General features: G+C 35.1%; 2 protein-coding genes across 3 annotated transcripts; both read left to right on the top strand.

Moving 5' to 3' along the window:
- Nucleotides 1-118: 118 nt before the first annotated feature.
- LOC141690053 (mechanosensitive ion channel protein 3, chloroplastic-like) lies at nt 119-9,641 on the top strand. 2 transcript variants are annotated; one of them, XM_074494638.1, is made up of 14 exons: nt 119-281; nt 547-688; nt 791-850; nt 1,941-2,098; nt 3,409-3,529; nt 3,624-3,721; nt 3,865-3,978; nt 4,458-4,518; nt 5,156-5,305; nt 5,488-5,598; nt 6,423-6,590; nt 6,697-6,810; nt 7,890-7,946; nt 8,599-9,641. In XM_074494638.1, the coding sequence occupies exons 2-14, from the start codon at nt 602-604 to the stop codon at nt 9,370-9,372; spliced, it is 2,073 nt and encodes a 690-aa protein (XP_074350739.1). In that variant the 5' UTR covers nt 119-281; nt 547-601; the 3' UTR covers nt 9,373-9,641. The 2 variants fall into 2 exon arrangements, with proteins under 2 accessions (XP_074350739.1, XP_074350738.1); XM_074494637.1 differs by having other exon boundaries at nt 544-688.
- A 1,646-nt stretch (nt 9,642-11,287) lies between these two features.
- On the top strand, nt 11,288-16,271 carry LOC141688799 (eukaryotic translation initiation factor 3 subunit C-like). Its single transcript, XM_074492911.1, has 4 exons — nt 11,288-11,383; nt 11,925-11,998; nt 12,169-13,959; nt 15,128-16,271. The coding sequence occupies exons 2-4, from the start codon at nt 11,972-11,974 to the stop codon at nt 16,097-16,099; spliced, it is 2,790 nt and encodes a 929-aa protein (XP_074349012.1). The 5' UTR covers nt 11,288-11,383; nt 11,925-11,971; the 3' UTR covers nt 16,100-16,271.
- Nucleotides 16,272-16,623: the final 352 nt, after the last annotated feature.

The following is a 16,623-nucleotide window of genomic DNA, read 5'->3' as shown; positions in this document are numbered from 1 at the left end:
AACGGACATAAAAACAAACAAATGGAATATCCACAGCAAATACACGTTTTTGAGCAGCAAAGCAAACTTGTGGATATAATAGAAAGTAGAATGTAAATTATTTTAATCCAAAATCGAGGAGACTCGACAACGTCAATTTCAAGAGGTACCAAATTAAGATAAACTCACGTGTTTCAATCCCACTACACATTCCAAAAACCAATTGCCATTCTATTCCAACACGCTACACTTGTGTTAACCTCTACACAATCATTCCCCCACTTTTTCCGCAACCTCATCCCGTAAGTTTTCGATTCCGTTATATCGACCAACGAATTATCTTTTGTTCGTTCGACTTTAATAATACTGTTTCAATAGTATATGTTACTATATTTAATTTTTATATAATAGACTTCGAAGTTAACGTGTTTGCATTTACGTTGTGTGATAAATTGATTACATAATTAAATTACATGTAATTGATTTTGATATTAGTAATTAGCTTGACTTGTGTTAAATTGCTGTGTAATTGACTTTGATACTCTGTGTTTACTTGTTCTGTAGTAGTTTACAAATGCAAGTTTAAGCTACATGTGGATGTGCATTGTTTTGTTTTGTGATAATGGCTGCTTCCAGTTCCCTGCTATTCGTGCGGGAAGTAAATGCGCGTTGTACTTATGATAATCGACGGATTATGAGCCGTTACAAGGTCAGGAGACAGTAGGCTGCATTCGTTAATTGATCGTATTCGTATCCATGTTGCTCTGATTTGTTCTTTTTTCGCTTATTAGTCTTAGTTGGTTTAATGTAGGGAACAGTAAGAAAGGATCGGTTTCGTGTATTTAGTATTGCTCTTTCTTCCCATGCTGCGGTATGTGTTTGTAGACTTCACTCGTATTAATATTGTTTCTTGCTTTTCTTAATTATGATGCAATGTATGTTTACTTTGTTTTATTAATTGAATTAGGATTTATTCAATCAAAGTATTCCTGGTCTTGATGTCGTCATAGTGTTCCATATAATGTTTGGACATGATTTAAGAATGGCGTAGAAGAAAGTCGTTGTTTCAGTCATTTCATTTGTTTTCTCATCTAGTTTTATCCTCTTGGCAATTTAAGCGTGTATGGTTCTATTCAATTGACTATTGCATAAATGCTTTAAAATGTGTTTGCATTATTGCTTTAATAATGTCGTTGAAGAAGTTTGTCATTTCTTTTGTTTTTTTTATCTTGTTTTATCCTTCTAGCAATTCAAGTGTGTATTGTTCTGTTGAATACTTCAATTTACTATTGCAGAAAGTGATAATCCAACTAAATTCAGAGGAAAATTGACTTAAAACTTCCCTTGTGAGTTTGAGTACCTCATCTAAAATGATGACAAACACCTCCACTCTTCTTTTTGGAAGGTTATTTAAGTCTTTGAACCTATAATTTGAGTTCTTCTATACAATTTGTAATGTGAAAAAACATGTACTAAACCCCCATCAAATCCTTACAACAAGATGACATGATAAGTAAGGATAATTTCCACCAAAAAGTAGTTAGCTACAGCCTACAAGTGATTGCCTTAATCAAACTATCCCAAATTGAACCCAAGACAAGCTTTTAATTACTAACCGTGTTTTTAAGATAGTAATTTCATATTTGAAATTATACATTAGGTTACAAGTGACAAGGGGCAACAATTAAGATACAAGTAATTTGCTCATAGAACTAAGTCTGATGATTAAATAATCGATTTTACTTTTTCAATTGGAACAGTCTTGTTTATTAAACTGTCTGATAGCAAAGAAGCTTATTAAGGATTGCTTATTTTTTTCAATACAAAATTCATATCATTCTGTCCGATTTAATTGTCTTTTTTGACAGGAAAAATTCCCCTATTTGTGTGATCGATACGAATTAATATTAGATCGTTTTCAGTTTTGTTTATGGCATTTTGTTATTTTGCTACATCTGCAGTTACAGGATGCTTGGAGTATTCATCTAGTGAACTCAGTAAAACGGCATCTAAGTCCTGTACTTTCTAGATATAGTGTCTTCTTCTGCCGCTCCACTCTTACACCGACCAATGGACATGAAATTCCACTTGTGAAAAAAATTGCCACAGTGTTGACAAGGTAACAATTGTCCAACTTCTAGCAATTATGGTTTATTTGTTACACAACTAGAATTTGTTACCAGCAGAATGTTGTTGTACTACATATGGATGTTATATTGAATAGAACTTGAATTTCGATACATATTTTTTTTACTTCATTGACGATATATGTTAATATAGAAAGTGATGGAGGACATTTGTCTAAATGAATTATTTAGAAGTTCATCTCGGTGAGGGTCGTAGATAAGATGATGTAGTCGAACTTAGAAGCATATATGGATACAGCAGATGTGAAATCCAAAATCTTCCAAGGAAGGAACATAGTGAGGTTGCTACATACCTTTGTTGTGCTGGGTTTTTCCTATATATTAAATCCTACTTAACGAATACTTGGAACTAAATGACACTTAATAAAAAAAATGTGTTACATGATTTGATATTGACATGTTAAATGTCAAGTAATGTTTTTTCTATATGTATATTGGTTAAAATCAAGATAATACATTCTTTTCAAGTTGTGTAAGGTAGCCTCCTTGTTGCATACGTGTTTAAGTGGTCTGCCTATTTTATAAGAGCATCTCCAAGAGACTCCTAGCTCACTCTTTATAAATAATATAAATTATTGACTCTTAGTGATTTAATATGTACTCATCTCCAACAATGCTCTTTAAATTAACTCCTTAATCTATATTTTATTATTAAAAATATTTTGAATTCACAAAAGAACAAAAGTAAATGGTGAGGGAAAGATAGTGGGGTTAAGAATATATAATATAATAATAGTTAAGAGTGTAACTATGCTCTTAAAGTTGAGGAGAGTTCTCTTAGTGATATAAAGAGCCACTAAGAGTCTCTTGGAGCATCAATTTTGTTCTCACTCCTCAAATTTTTAGTTAAAGTTAGAATAAAGAGGCTATTGGAGATGCTCTAACTACATTAATGTATCGGAAGTATAACTGCTCTATCTCAAGAGTTCATAAGTTACATTTGTTTTATAGAATATACCACTGTTTTGTTTTTGTGCTTCGATTATTTTATTCGGAATTTTCGGAACATCTAGCACTTTAATGTTAAGTTACGGGATCCACTTCACCTTTCAAAAAAAAGGTTTTACTCATTTTCTAAAAACTCAAACTTGTGATTTTATATGAAAATTTGGATGCTATGAAATGATTATAAAACCTCATGATGAGGCTATATTGTACTCTGTACTAAAAAGGAGTATGTGTTAATGGCAGACTAAAATATATTGAACTGATAACAAGATACCCATTTTTTCCCTCCATCGCAGAATAATTGTAAACTTATAACTTTTATATATGATCACAGGTCATACAATGCTTTCCCTCGAGGATCCCTTGTGCTTCAGTTATTACCAGCAATTGGAATCCTTGCTTTTGCTGCATGGGGACTTGTTCCACTAGTGAGATCATGCCTAGCTCTTTTCCAGGTATGCATGTACATTTCAACCAAATCACATTTTTTTTTTGAAAAAAATATGAAGGCCTACAACTTTTGAAACTCACTTGAACAATCTGATGCAGAAAAATGATAATAGTTGGAGAAGTAGCAGCACACACTATGTTTTGACGTCGTATGTTCGACCTTTGCTTTTATGGTCTGGTGCAGCACTAATCTGCAGGTTATTACCAGAGTCCACAGTCCACACTCCATAGTCAATTTATGTAATATGTAGCATGGCAGTTGTACTGTACTAGACACACAGCCAAAGACCTAGACCATTGACCATTTTAGTACTAACTACTAACGCCTTGAAACTTTCAGAGTATTGGATCCTGTTATTCTACCTTCAGTTGCAAGCCAGGTCGTCAAGCAAAGACTTCTCAGTTTCGTACAGTCATTATCTGCAGTGCTGGCTTTTGCCTATTGTTTTTCAAGGTAAGGAAACGTACATATTTATGGTCTGTGACGTCTGTCCCTTTGCAAAATATTTTTTTTCTTTTGTTCAATATGAAAGGCAAGCCAAGTTTAAAGGACCTCTACCATAATTGTAAAATGGCATGAGCGCGGTAACACAAGCCAGAGGTATCCTTAATATTACTTATCAGTCTGGGTATGAATTAAAAACCCATAATACTTTAGACCAGATGTCCTATTTATCACCGGGAGTTGGTGATGGACATGAGCTTCCCTCTAGTTTTACTACATATCTGGTTAGATTTAGATAAAATGTCTGCTTACTGTTTTTGATAATTATTACAAACTTTTCTCAATTTTATGTCTATTTATTTATTTAACTATATTTTTTTCTACAATGTTGAGGTTAATAGTGAGATAGAATGCGAGTTATTCAATCATTCATGTTGAACAAGATACATATGGTAAAGGATTGTAATGTTTATACATTGTTTTGGCAGCTTGATTCAACAAACACAGAAGTTTTTCATGGAAACGAAAGATATTAGCGATGAAAGAGATGTATGTCATTCTTATATAACTTTGTCTCACAATTATGTATCCTTATTTTCTAAAAGCTTTAGAATTGAAGTGTCAAATGTGACATGTGTGCATTGTGTTTTAACATAAAAAGAGCAGCAATCATATATATAGTGCCTGTAGAGCTAATCTATTTTACCTCTTATTAGAGGCAAGAAGATTATAAGGATTAGAGGATCCAAACACCTCCAATCTGCAAAAACTTGAGAGTATTAAGGAGAAATGTTGAGGGTGTTGGTGTGATAATGCATTTCCTTATATAAGGGTTATTGCAAATGGGTTTCCCGTATCGCTTGAGATTTTTTTCTACCGCAGCCAGTACACAGCTTCCCGAAGTAGCTCAGAAGAATATTTAGTTTTTTTTTTGTTTTTTACCATTAATAGAATAAGCGAATGCGAATCTCTTGATGTAGAAATCTGGTTTGAACCTTAAATTGCAATTATATATTTCCGATCTCTGAGACATCTATAATTAATTATTTTTGGTTCCTTATGTTTTAGACTTATTTTACAATATTATAATTTATATTGACAAGCATGGTACCCTAATTTGCAAACAAACAGTTAACTGCATGGTTCCAAATAAATTTTATTACTGAACTACGTTCTGGCTTTTCAGATGGGTTTTGAATTTGCTGGAAAAGCAGTTTATACTGCTGTATGGGTTGCTGGTGTTTCGTTGTTCATGGAGTTGTTGGGCTTCTCTACCCAAAAATGGCTTACTGCCGGGGGTCTTGGTACTGTGTTGATTACTCTTGCTGGACGTGAGGTACAGACCACCTTTGTGTTTTCACTTTTGTTTCTTCGAAAGTGTTCATTTTATAAGGTGGTGAAAGGCCGTGACAGATAAATGCAAAAGTTTGGATAATCACAAGAAAATATATATATAGAGCTTCCTTTCATTGAAGAAATAAGTTTACGGACATCAATATCTTCCTTTGAAATTTTCAGATTTTCACAAACTTTCTTTCAAGTGTGATGATCCACGCATCAAGACCTTTTGTTTTGAATGAATGGATTCAGACCAACATTGGGGGCTATGAAGTTTCTGGTACAGTTGAGGTTTGTAATCGTGATCCTGATGCCCTGTGTTAAAGCCTTATATTTTCACTCTTCCGTATAATCTAATATTTAAACCATATAAAAGGGTTACAGAAGATAGATAGAGAACAACATGCCTGTGTGCTCATAAAAAAGTTTATAGTTATGAAATTAGTAGCTATGAGGAGTTGGTAATATACATTTTAGTGAATACAGAAACTCTCACCTTTTTTTTTGTTTTAGCTTTTCAAATCTAGTTTCACATTTACATATCAGAATATACTAAAAATAGTAAAAGAGAAGCATTCTTGTGCTTTAGTCTCTGAAAATATTTGGCAATCTCCCACAACATAACATTTATCTCCTTCAAACGTTGAAGAAGCCTTTGGCAATACCTACCTTCCTTTCTTATTCCTTACTAGTTTCCAATGATTTTGAAGTTGACAGTTACTCATCTTCCTCAATTTTTTCCTAGAAACTTAATTATCATAGTTAATATTTCTACACTCCAATGCAAGACAATGACTTTTATTCCTACAAAGTCTTTGGAGAACTGACTGTTGCATTTCAATAATTTGAGGATGCAAGCTTTCTAGAACCATAAATAAGCACCATATCTGAAAAACTAAAGCTTATGGTTGTTATTTAGTTTTAACTTCTTTGCTTTCTTGTCCATTTTTTTCAAAAAAAAAATTATAATTTAAATTAATTTTTTCAAGGTTAGATGCTCAGAGTCTATTACTGTACCTTAATAGAATTTGGCCCTTCTGTATTTTTGCATAATATTTTTGATCCGGTAATTTTCGTATGTCCTTATATCATCTAGTTACTACTTTTTGTTTCAGCATATAGGCTGGTGGTCCCCAACAATTATAAGAGCCGATGATCGCGAAGCAGTTCACATTCCAAACCACAAATTCACAGTTAATGTCGTGAGGAATCTTACTCAAAAAACTCATTGGCGAGTGAAAACCCACCTCGCTATTAGTCACTTGGATGTCAACAAAATAAATGTGCGTCGAAACATAGAATAGTTAATTATTTTATTGATAACTAAAATATGCTTTGCTGTAATCCTTGTGATTTCTTTTATGTCTGAAATCTTAATCCCGTGAGCAGAACATAGTAGCAGATATGCGCAAGGTTTTGGCTAAAAATCCACAAGTAGAACAGAAAAATCTGCATCGACGAATATTTTTAGACAATATTGATCCGGAAAACCAAGCACTTCGGGTAAGCCTGTCATCTGTCTTCTTTTTCTGCAAGTCTCTTGATTTATTGCTCAAGTAACCAGACAAGTGAATGAACTTGGTGAAATGATTACGGGTTCTTGGTACCAGCTGACCCCTTTGATTTTTTCATTATGCAATCTACAAGTTTTTAACATAAGAATAAAGAGCTAATGCCCCCAAAAAGTGCAATGCTAATTTTTTTTTCTGTTTTGCCACTATCTATTTACTTTAGCCATTTAAGTGCTTGTCAGAGTTGACTTCTGAATTACATTTGTGGCGTATCAGACCATATATAATTATTAATTTTTTGCATTAATGATAGACTGGTTATTAATTAAGTATATAAATAGCAATTTGTTATACTTAATAAATGCATCAAATATAGCTGTCATAGTTGTATTTCAGTGTCAGTTAAAATTCGAATAAAACTCTGATGGAATGCATTATGGTTGATCTGGTAGTTTGATATATATTAGATCATATGGAGGCCAAATTACATATCTAACATACAATTTTCTCTCCATAATACATTTCTCATGGGTAGTAGAGTAAAACCTATGAACTTCCGCAAATTATAGTCTTTGTGAAGTCTTCTAATAGAAGAGATCATTAACCGTTTTTTATTTTTTATTCACTTTCGTTCTTGTGTTTTTGTTTATGAAAAATGTTCAATGTGATTGGTTAAAGGGTCAAATTCCTAATATAAATTGTAAGGGTTCTAATGTCCTTTGCTACTTGGAGGGACTGGATACAATCCGGTATTCATGTTGGTCTAATCTAACATTCTCATTCTTTATCTTAATAATCTCGATTAAGGCCCTATATCTTCTTTTCATTAAATCCTAAGAGTGCAACAGTATTATGTACTGTATAGCGCAGCTATTGAATTCATATAGCTTGGACCGTAGGCAATATTAAGCTTGTGATTCTGTGAACATTGTTCCTTGCATTGCAAAAATCATAAAACTATAATACTCAAAAACAGAGCTATCTGCAGTTCCTTTTCTCTGTTAATTATTTCAAAGGATAGAAGTTGTCTTGAGTGTTAATATTTCTTTTTTTGCCCGTCTTATTTCACAGATTATGGTGTCTTGCTTCGTCAAAACCTCACGCTTCGAAGAATACATGTGTGTCAAGGTAATAATTTCTCATAATAATCAAATAAAGTTGAGTTAATTAGATTAATCTCAGCTCTCCTAGAGATTTAAACCATGCACATATATATTCGTTTATTTACTTAGTGTTTGGATCATATTGCTGCTATGTGTCGCGCATTCTGTGAATGAGGATACACCTAAAAAGAAGCATGCCTGTTAAGATATCTAAACTAATTTCAAGTTCTCATAGCCCAAACTTGGCATGCACATCAACTTCTAGTTAAGGGGGAAAACTTGGCAAGGATTTTTTGCAGAGGTGTTGCATTATCCTGAAAACTCTTGCAATTTCCTGGATGCAAGAACAAGTATAAAATATGAACCCTGCTTCGTACGTAAAAATTACAAATCAATATTAGTAAAATTGTGGCCATAAGAAAGGTCGATTTTCTATTTGTTTGTCATTCTTACCAAGACGTAATGCAATTCTTTGTAGAAGTAACATTGTTTATTTCTGTATCTATATGTGGTTTCTTTGATCAGTTTTTCGTGATGCATAAGCTCTATGATGTTCATCATTTAGTTACTGTGATGATTTGTTGTTCCTCCTGGTGATGACATTGTTAATTTTTGTCACTTTATGTCTTTTATGTCTTTTATGCATTAGCTCAGGTTGATTTGTCTTTTATGTGTAGGAAGCTATATTGCTGGATCTCCTTAGAGTTATCAGTCACCACCGCGCCCGCCTTGCCACGCCTATTCGTACCGTGCTGAAAACATATGGTGAGGCAGAAGCAGAACGTTCACCATTTTCTGACTTGTACACACGTACCAGACCTGCAACGAACCCCCCGTACTTGCTGATTGAGCCTTCTAAAATCAACAACGATGAGAAAACCAAGGTTTCAGCTAAGTCAGACTCCAACCTAGAAGTCAAGGAAGGATCAGCTCTGAATAATTCTGAAACAGATGCTAAGGATGCATCAGCATCTACCTCTGGTTCCAACTCAAATGGAAAGGTCGACGAGATAGCAGCATCAAGTGCCGAGATCTTAACTGCAGCACCAGGAGAATCCATTTCGAGTAATTCCAAGAAAAATATTCAATATCCAAGTGATGTAATTAGTAGCAATTCAGGAGGCACTGTAACATCAGGCGAATCATCTGTCTTAAACACTTCTCGTGTTTCCCAAGAACCTGGGAGACAGAATTCTCCTGCAAAGCCCCAAAAGCAAGACACTGAGAGGTCTGTTTCTCTATTAGAAGACAACATATTACTCGGTGTTGCTTTAGATGGAGCAAAACGAACACTACCAATAGATGATGAAGACATTCCTCACTCTTCTACCACCGAGGAACCTACCGAGCTGGCTTCAAGCCGTAAAGGAAACGGATCGACAACCCTGAGCAAGGGAAACAAAGATGATCAGAAGCCTCCTCGCAGGACAGATCAGCGCGAGAAAGATTGAGGTAACGCAATCAATATCCAGAAGGCACAAAAACTACTTCCCTGTCACAAGACATGCTTGAAACTAATATTCAAGGGTGGCAAATGCAGTGTTCTAGAATTTCTCCCACTGTGTAGTAAACAATATATTGAATAACTTGTATATTGCACTCTAACATATATGGTGCATGTATGTAGTACTTGTGAGATGCAGACCGAGCACATATCACTATAACAGAGATGCCACTTCTTTTAGTGTGGCATTTGAATTGTTTATTTATTATTTTCATACTTTTTGGGTTGCAAAATTCTAAAAATTTATTGTTACTTTGTTGAAAGTCGTGAAGTACATTGGAAACTAAAGTGATTACCTTGTACCAAATTATTTGTCCCATTTAACTTTTAACTTTTAAGTGTATTTAAAGGTGGCTTGATTGTATATTTTTTTTTATTATTTTTAAAATTTTACTTTTATGAATAAAAATTTAAATCTTAAATTTTTATATATAAAAAAAAAAAATTAAAAATTACAGAAATATGCGGTCAAGACATCTTAAAATACGTGTAAAAATCAAAAGGGATAACTAATTTATGATGTAGAGATTATAGATTTATTTCGATATTTAAACTTAAATACACCAGAATTCGAATCATTTAAAAATTAAAAAAAAAATAATTGATATTTTGAGATATAATTTTTTTAATAGTTAAATTCAAGCACAATAGTTTTGAAAGTTTAGGATTTGTAAACTTACCTGAAGTCCAAGATATGTTTCCCGACTTCTTCTCGTTCCGGGTTTTCTAATCAACAAATATCATAATTTTAATCAGTATTCTTAATCCCATCACCAACTTATATTTCTAATAAGTACAATACTTCATAATTTTCACTATTCGACCGACTCGAAATAAGTACCAATCCTTGGTCGAAACGGGCGGTCAAAGTCGTCTTCTAGAGTTGACTTTACCTAATGTTACTATTACGTGACTCGCACTCTAACATTTTAAATAAATCAAAAAATTAATATTTTAATATGAAACCATCTCGAGGAGCTTCTTTAGTGCTTTTAATATCATAAAAATTTCATTTTGATAAAATGAATTTAAATTGGTGAAAAGAATTTTAAAATTTCGGTCAACTACATAGTTTTACTATTCATACCGCTTTCACTAAAACGTTGATTTCTCTCAAACTGTTAACTCAATGGATGTACCGCTTTCGCATGCGCGATCCAGACAAAATTTAGAACAGAATATTTGAAAATGTTTTCTGGTAATAGGAGTGAAAATCCCGAATCACCAGTTTTCAAGCAGTGGGTTGCGTTTGGTGTTTTTACTCCACACGATCTCGACTTCGACATTTTTATAAAATTGAAAATCAATATTTTTATTTGAAATTTTTATGGTATTTAATAAACTCTATTTCTTACTCTTTGTAAAAATTTCATAATTTTTGAATAATTCTTGAATAATTATAAGTTGATCATTTCTATTTGCAAAGTTCATAATTTGTAGCAGATTTTGTCGCGTAAATCGTTTTTACTAAAACGGTCATAATTTTTATCCGTAAATCAAAATCAAGTGATTCAAGCGCCTGAACAATTCTCGTAACATTTTCTATCACAATTAGGTCTTATTATTCTCAAATCAACTTACTAAAATTTCGACCATCACATTAACCTAAAATTAAGACTTCGACCATCACATCAACAAACCAAGACTTCGACGCTCAAATCAACTTACTAAAATTTCATTATAAAAAGGGATTAAAAAATTATTAACAAGAATTATGTTTAAAATACATTATTACTTCGAAATACCTTAAACGAATGAACTTAATTGTTTTTATTTCATATCAATTTAAATTATTTTTATATTCTCTTTGGTGACTACGATAAAATTAGCCCAAGGCCCATCCCAAGGGTGCAAAGGAAGTACTATAAATTCATTCATATACTCGTCATTTTTACGGATCTTTTTATCAGCTTAACCCTAATCTCTCTCTCTCTCGGCGAGACTCAGAATTTGCGAAGGTAACAACACTATCATTGATTCTTCTCTTGCTCATTTGCGTATTGTAATTAGGGCTTCATAATATCCTTATATGTTTGTATTGTATGTATTTTCATGATCTATCAAGGCTTCACAAAATTGCACCATTAAATTGTTTGTATGCATATTTGCATATTTACACTCACAGAATAGGGAGAGAGAGGGAGGGAGGGAGAGAAGTGAGAGAGAGAGGGAGGGAGAGAAGTGAGAGAGAGAGAGGGAGGGAGAGAAGAGAGAGGGAGGGAGGGAGAGAGAGGGAGGGAGGGAGGGAGAGAAGAAAGAGAGAGAGGAGGGAGAGAGAGAGAGAGAGAGAGAGAGAGAGAGAGAGAGAGAGAGAAGTGAGAGAGAGAGAGAGGGAGGGAGAGAAATCTAATTAAGTGTCTTGTGGCAATACCTAATTTCTTCACAGACACGCACGCTCAAGTTTTGATAGAAGTAATGAAGATGTTTGAGGCTGGATTTATTGCATGATGTAGTTTTTTGATTGATTTAGTAATATCTGTTTATTTTTGTGTTGTGCAGTTTTATTTGTGATTTTTGATTTTCGAGACCTAGTTTTAAACAACAAGATGGATTCCAAGTTTTGGAGTGCTCAGGTTTGTAACGACTTTCGGATTTCGGTTACTATCTCGATTTTTGTTTTACCATTTATGTTCCGTGTCTGTGTCAATCATTCTACTAATTTGTAACAATGTGTGTGTTTATGTTATTTATAATGGTTGAATTAATGATAATTTTATTTTGGCGGTGTTTTGTGGTAATGTAGGGGGGGAACAGTACCACCGAAGATGAAGAGAGTGACATTGATGTTGATAATGATAATTGGGATGCGGAAGATAAGCCACATAAGGACGATTATAATAAGTATCTAATAGATTCTTCAAGTGATGATGATGATTCTATTGAGCGGAAGCGTGTTATTAGATCTGCCAAGGATAAGAGGCTTGATGAATTGGCTGCAGCTGTTGATCTGTTAAAAAATGGAATGAAGATTAATGATTGGGTCAGTGTGCAGGAGAGTTTTGATAAGGTTAATAAGCAGCTTGAAAAGTTTATGAGGGTTACCGAAGCGCAAAAAGTTCCGAATCTTTATATTAAGGCTCTTGTGATGCTTGAGGACTATCTGCAGCAGTCTTTGGCAAATAAGGAGGCTAAGAAGAAAATGAGTAGTAGTAATGCCAAGGCCTTGAATGCAATGAAACAGAAAGTGAAAAAACATAACAAAGAGTATGAGGAGGCGATGAATAAATTTAGAGAGAATCCGAAGAGCGAAGATGATGGTGAAGCGGATAAGACTTCGGATGATGATGGTTTGAGCTGTAGCGAATCCGATGATGACCTGTTGAAGCCTAGGTCGGATTCAGGAGAAGATGATGACAAAGATGATAAAGCTGGTCCTGGTTGGGAGAAGAAAATGAGCAAGAAAGATAAGCTTATGGATAAGCAGTTCCAGGATCCAAGTCAGATCACGTGGGATTTCGTCAACAAAAAGTTCAAAGAGACTATTGCTGCACGTGGAAGAAAGGGGACAGGAAGAGTTGAGCTCGTTGAGCAGCTTACCTTCTTGCCGAGGGTGGCCAAGACTCCTGCTCAAAAGCTGGAGATTCTTTTTAGTTTAATCTCTGCACAGTTTGATGTAAATCCAAGTCTAAGTGGGCACATGCCGGTCAATGTGTGGAAGAAGTGTGTGCAAAATATGGTTCTTGCACTTGACATTCTTGCTTTGTATCCAAATATTCTTGTTGATGACACAGTGGAGCCTGATGAGAATGAAACGCAGAAAGGACCAGAGTTTAAGGGGACAATCCGGATTTGGGGAAACTTGGCTGCTTTCCTTGAAAAGATAGATGTTGAGTTCTTCAAGAGCCTGCAAATCATTGATCCTCATACTCGTGATTATGTTGAGAGGCTAAGGGATGAGCCTGTCTTTCTTGTTCTTGCACAAAATGTACAGGAATATTTGGAACGGGTTGGGGATAATAAGGCTGCTGCTAAAGTAGCCTTAAGGAGGGTTGAACTCATATATTGTAAACCGCAGGAAGTATATGATGCCATGAGAAAGCTGGCTGAGCAAACTGAAGATGGAGAGAGTGGAACCACTGAATTAAGTGGGGGCTACAAGTCAGTTGAGGGAAATAAGGGTCCACCTGAATTTGTTATTATTCCAAAGCTTGTTTCACGGAAACCCACCTTTCCAGAAAGTGGCAGAATGCTGTTGGATATCCTAGTTTCTGTCATATACAAGTATGGAGATGAGCGAACAAAGGCCCGAGCAATGCTTTGTGACATATACCATCATTCTATAATGGATGAGTTCTCAACTGCCCGTGACTTGCTGCTGATGAGCCACTTGCAGGATAGCATACATCACATGGATATTTCGACCCAAATACTTTTCAATAGAGTAATGGCACAGCTTGGCCTGTGCGCATTCAGGGCAGGGCTTATTTCTGAATGCCATGGTTGCCTCTCTGAGCTATATTCAGGTGGGAGGGTGAAAGAGTTGCTGGCACAGGGTGTCTCCCAAACCCGTTATCATGATAAGACTCCAGAGCAGGTATATATATGCTCTTTCTTTTTCTTTCCTTTTTTATGTAGACATAAACTTTGAGCTAAACCTATCTTATCTATGGTATTATGCTTTTACAAATTCATTGGTAAAAAGTTGTACCTCCATAAGTTGACTGTCCGTCCCATAATGACATTATATATAACATATGATTTTGGAAATTGTTATCCTACTAGAAGAGTATGTAGATGTTAAAGACAACAACCATAATGAACATCAAAATTTCATTAATTCATTAAGATGTTGACCCAAAAATCTATTATGCTGCCTTTAACTGAATGAATCCTTTGTGTGATATTTCGTGGCATCCAAATATGGATTAGATAAGTGATAATAACTGAACTTAGTTGAGTTTCTCAAATTTGAACATTTTCCTTTCTGAATGTTATTAATAACTTTTCCTTAGCATGAGTGTATTTGTTGGTCTTATGGAAGGTAAAGGTATTAGTGTGGCACATACAAATAGTGAAGTGTTTTTGCATCTTTTTGTAAAAAGAGGCTCCACGAGGGATATTTCGTCCTGTTTTTTGTGAAATTAATCACAGTGGTTTACCTATTCTATGTACTACTGTCTAAATAGTTGATGTGGTGTTAGGGTATCCTTGTTATCTGGGACTAGATTTATCGTTTTGAATTTAAGTAGAATGTATAAATATTAGAGAAAATATGGAAAATATAGGATTTATAAGACATTAATGTTAATTTCTTATTTCACCTGCAAATTAAACTTGTCATCAAGTACTTTTGCCATCAGTTGATACTTTAACAGTGGTAGTGTGTTGGAAACTTCTTTTAGCATTAAAGTTAGCCTTTAAAGGTACACATGTGTGAACTGCCACTATAGCTGAGCCTTTGTAAGTGTAACAGTATAGTTATCTGCCAGCCATGATAGAGCAAGATGTCTTTAAAATCCCTGTACTTTTGTTGAATCCCCCAACATTTTAGGATGATTTGTACATGTAATTATAAAGGCGAGACTTTAATTTATGTATTACTTTCCATACATCTACTTGTACTGAATTTAAACATTTTGTTTCTTCTACACAGTGCAGATTATCTTTGTAGTATTAGCTGAAAATTTTAACACACACTGGTACTTGGTATAATTTATTTTGATTGCTTAAAAATTGACTCTCTGCATTTGAATTACCATCAGGAACGAATGGAGAGGAGGCGTCAGATGCCTTATCACATGCACATAAATCTTGAGCTTCTAGAGGCTGTACATTTGATATGTGCCATGTTACTTGAGGTACCCAACATTGCAGCCAACACTCTTGATGCAAAACGCAAATTCATCAGTAAGACGCTTCGCCGGTTGCTTGAAAGCAGCGAGAGGCAGACGTTCACCGGTCCCCCTGAAAATGTCAGGGACCATGTGTTGGCTGCCACAAGAGCTTTGAGCAAAGGTGACTTTCAGAAGGCATTTGAAGTTATCAAATCCCTTGATGTCTGGAGGCTGCTTAAAGACCGAGATAATGTTCTTGAGATGCTGAAGACCAAAATAAAGGAAGAAGCACTGAGGACCTACCTTTTCACTTATTCACGGTCATATCAGTCTCTGGGCTTGGACCAGCTTGCCGAGATGTTTGATCTAACAGATTCACAAACATACATTATTATAAGCAAAATGATAATCACTGAGGAGCTCCATGCAAGTTTGGATCAACCATCACGGTGCATAGTATTTAATGAGGTTGAGCACTCTAGGCTGCAGGCTTTGGCATTCCATTTAGCAGAGAAGCTGTCAGTCCTTGTGGAAAGCAATGAGAGAGCAGTGGAAGCAATAGCTGGAGTTGGTCTAGACCCGTTATCTACCAGGCGCAGGGATGGTCAGGATTATGCTACTGGTGGTGGTGGAGGTAAGTGGCAAGATAACATGCTTTTCTCACACGGAAGGCAAGGCAATTATGGTACTCGATCTGGATATGGTGGCGGGAGACCATTCACACCTAGTGGCACCGGATCTGGATATGGTGGTGGTCAGGCACGAGGAGGGTATTCTTCGGGTTATCATAGCACTCGATACCAAGATTCTTCGTATATAGGCACAGGTAGAAGCTACCATAATAATTCTGCTCGGGGAGGCCAGATGGTCAGCCTAAATAGAGGGATGCTGGCTTTCTGAGTCTGGAGATTCTTTAATATCAAATTTGTGAAGGGCAATTATTTATTTTAATCTGATCCCATTGGATATATTTAGAGATTCTACTTGTTATTAAGGATGTTACCAAGATATTTTTCTTAATACTGTATTAAGACATTTTTACGAATATGCCAAATTACGTGTTAAATCTTAATGCTGTTTACGGTAATCAGTGCTCTTGAGTCTCGGGTTATTTGCAAGTCTGCATATCTGGAGCCATATCTGTGCTACAGTTTATTGTCCAGGAGAAACACATGACAGCGTCAGGGGCTGCTCATGGGTTAGCAAACTCGTTCAAACCAACTCAAACCAACCCTTAATTGTGCCGACCAAATCGAACCATCCAAACTCATTGGTTAGTTGGCTTAGATTTTCGTTGGGCCGATTATATTGGGTTGGTTCGTATTTTAACTTTTTAAACTCCTAACACAACCCAACCCCAACTCATTTCCATTATATATTATTGATTCCCAACCTATTTTGATTTTGGACATAACTTGCCCATA

The sequence above is a fragment of the Apium graveolens genome, chromosome 10 (genome assembly GCF_009905375.1).
Source record: "Apium graveolens cultivar Ventura chromosome 10, ASM990537v1, whole genome shotgun sequence".
Taxonomy (NCBI): Eukaryota; Viridiplantae; Streptophyta; class Magnoliopsida; order Apiales; family Apiaceae; genus Apium; species Apium graveolens.
Note: the sequence above shows the minus strand (reverse complement) of the source record. Positions and strands in the feature narration are given on the sequence as shown.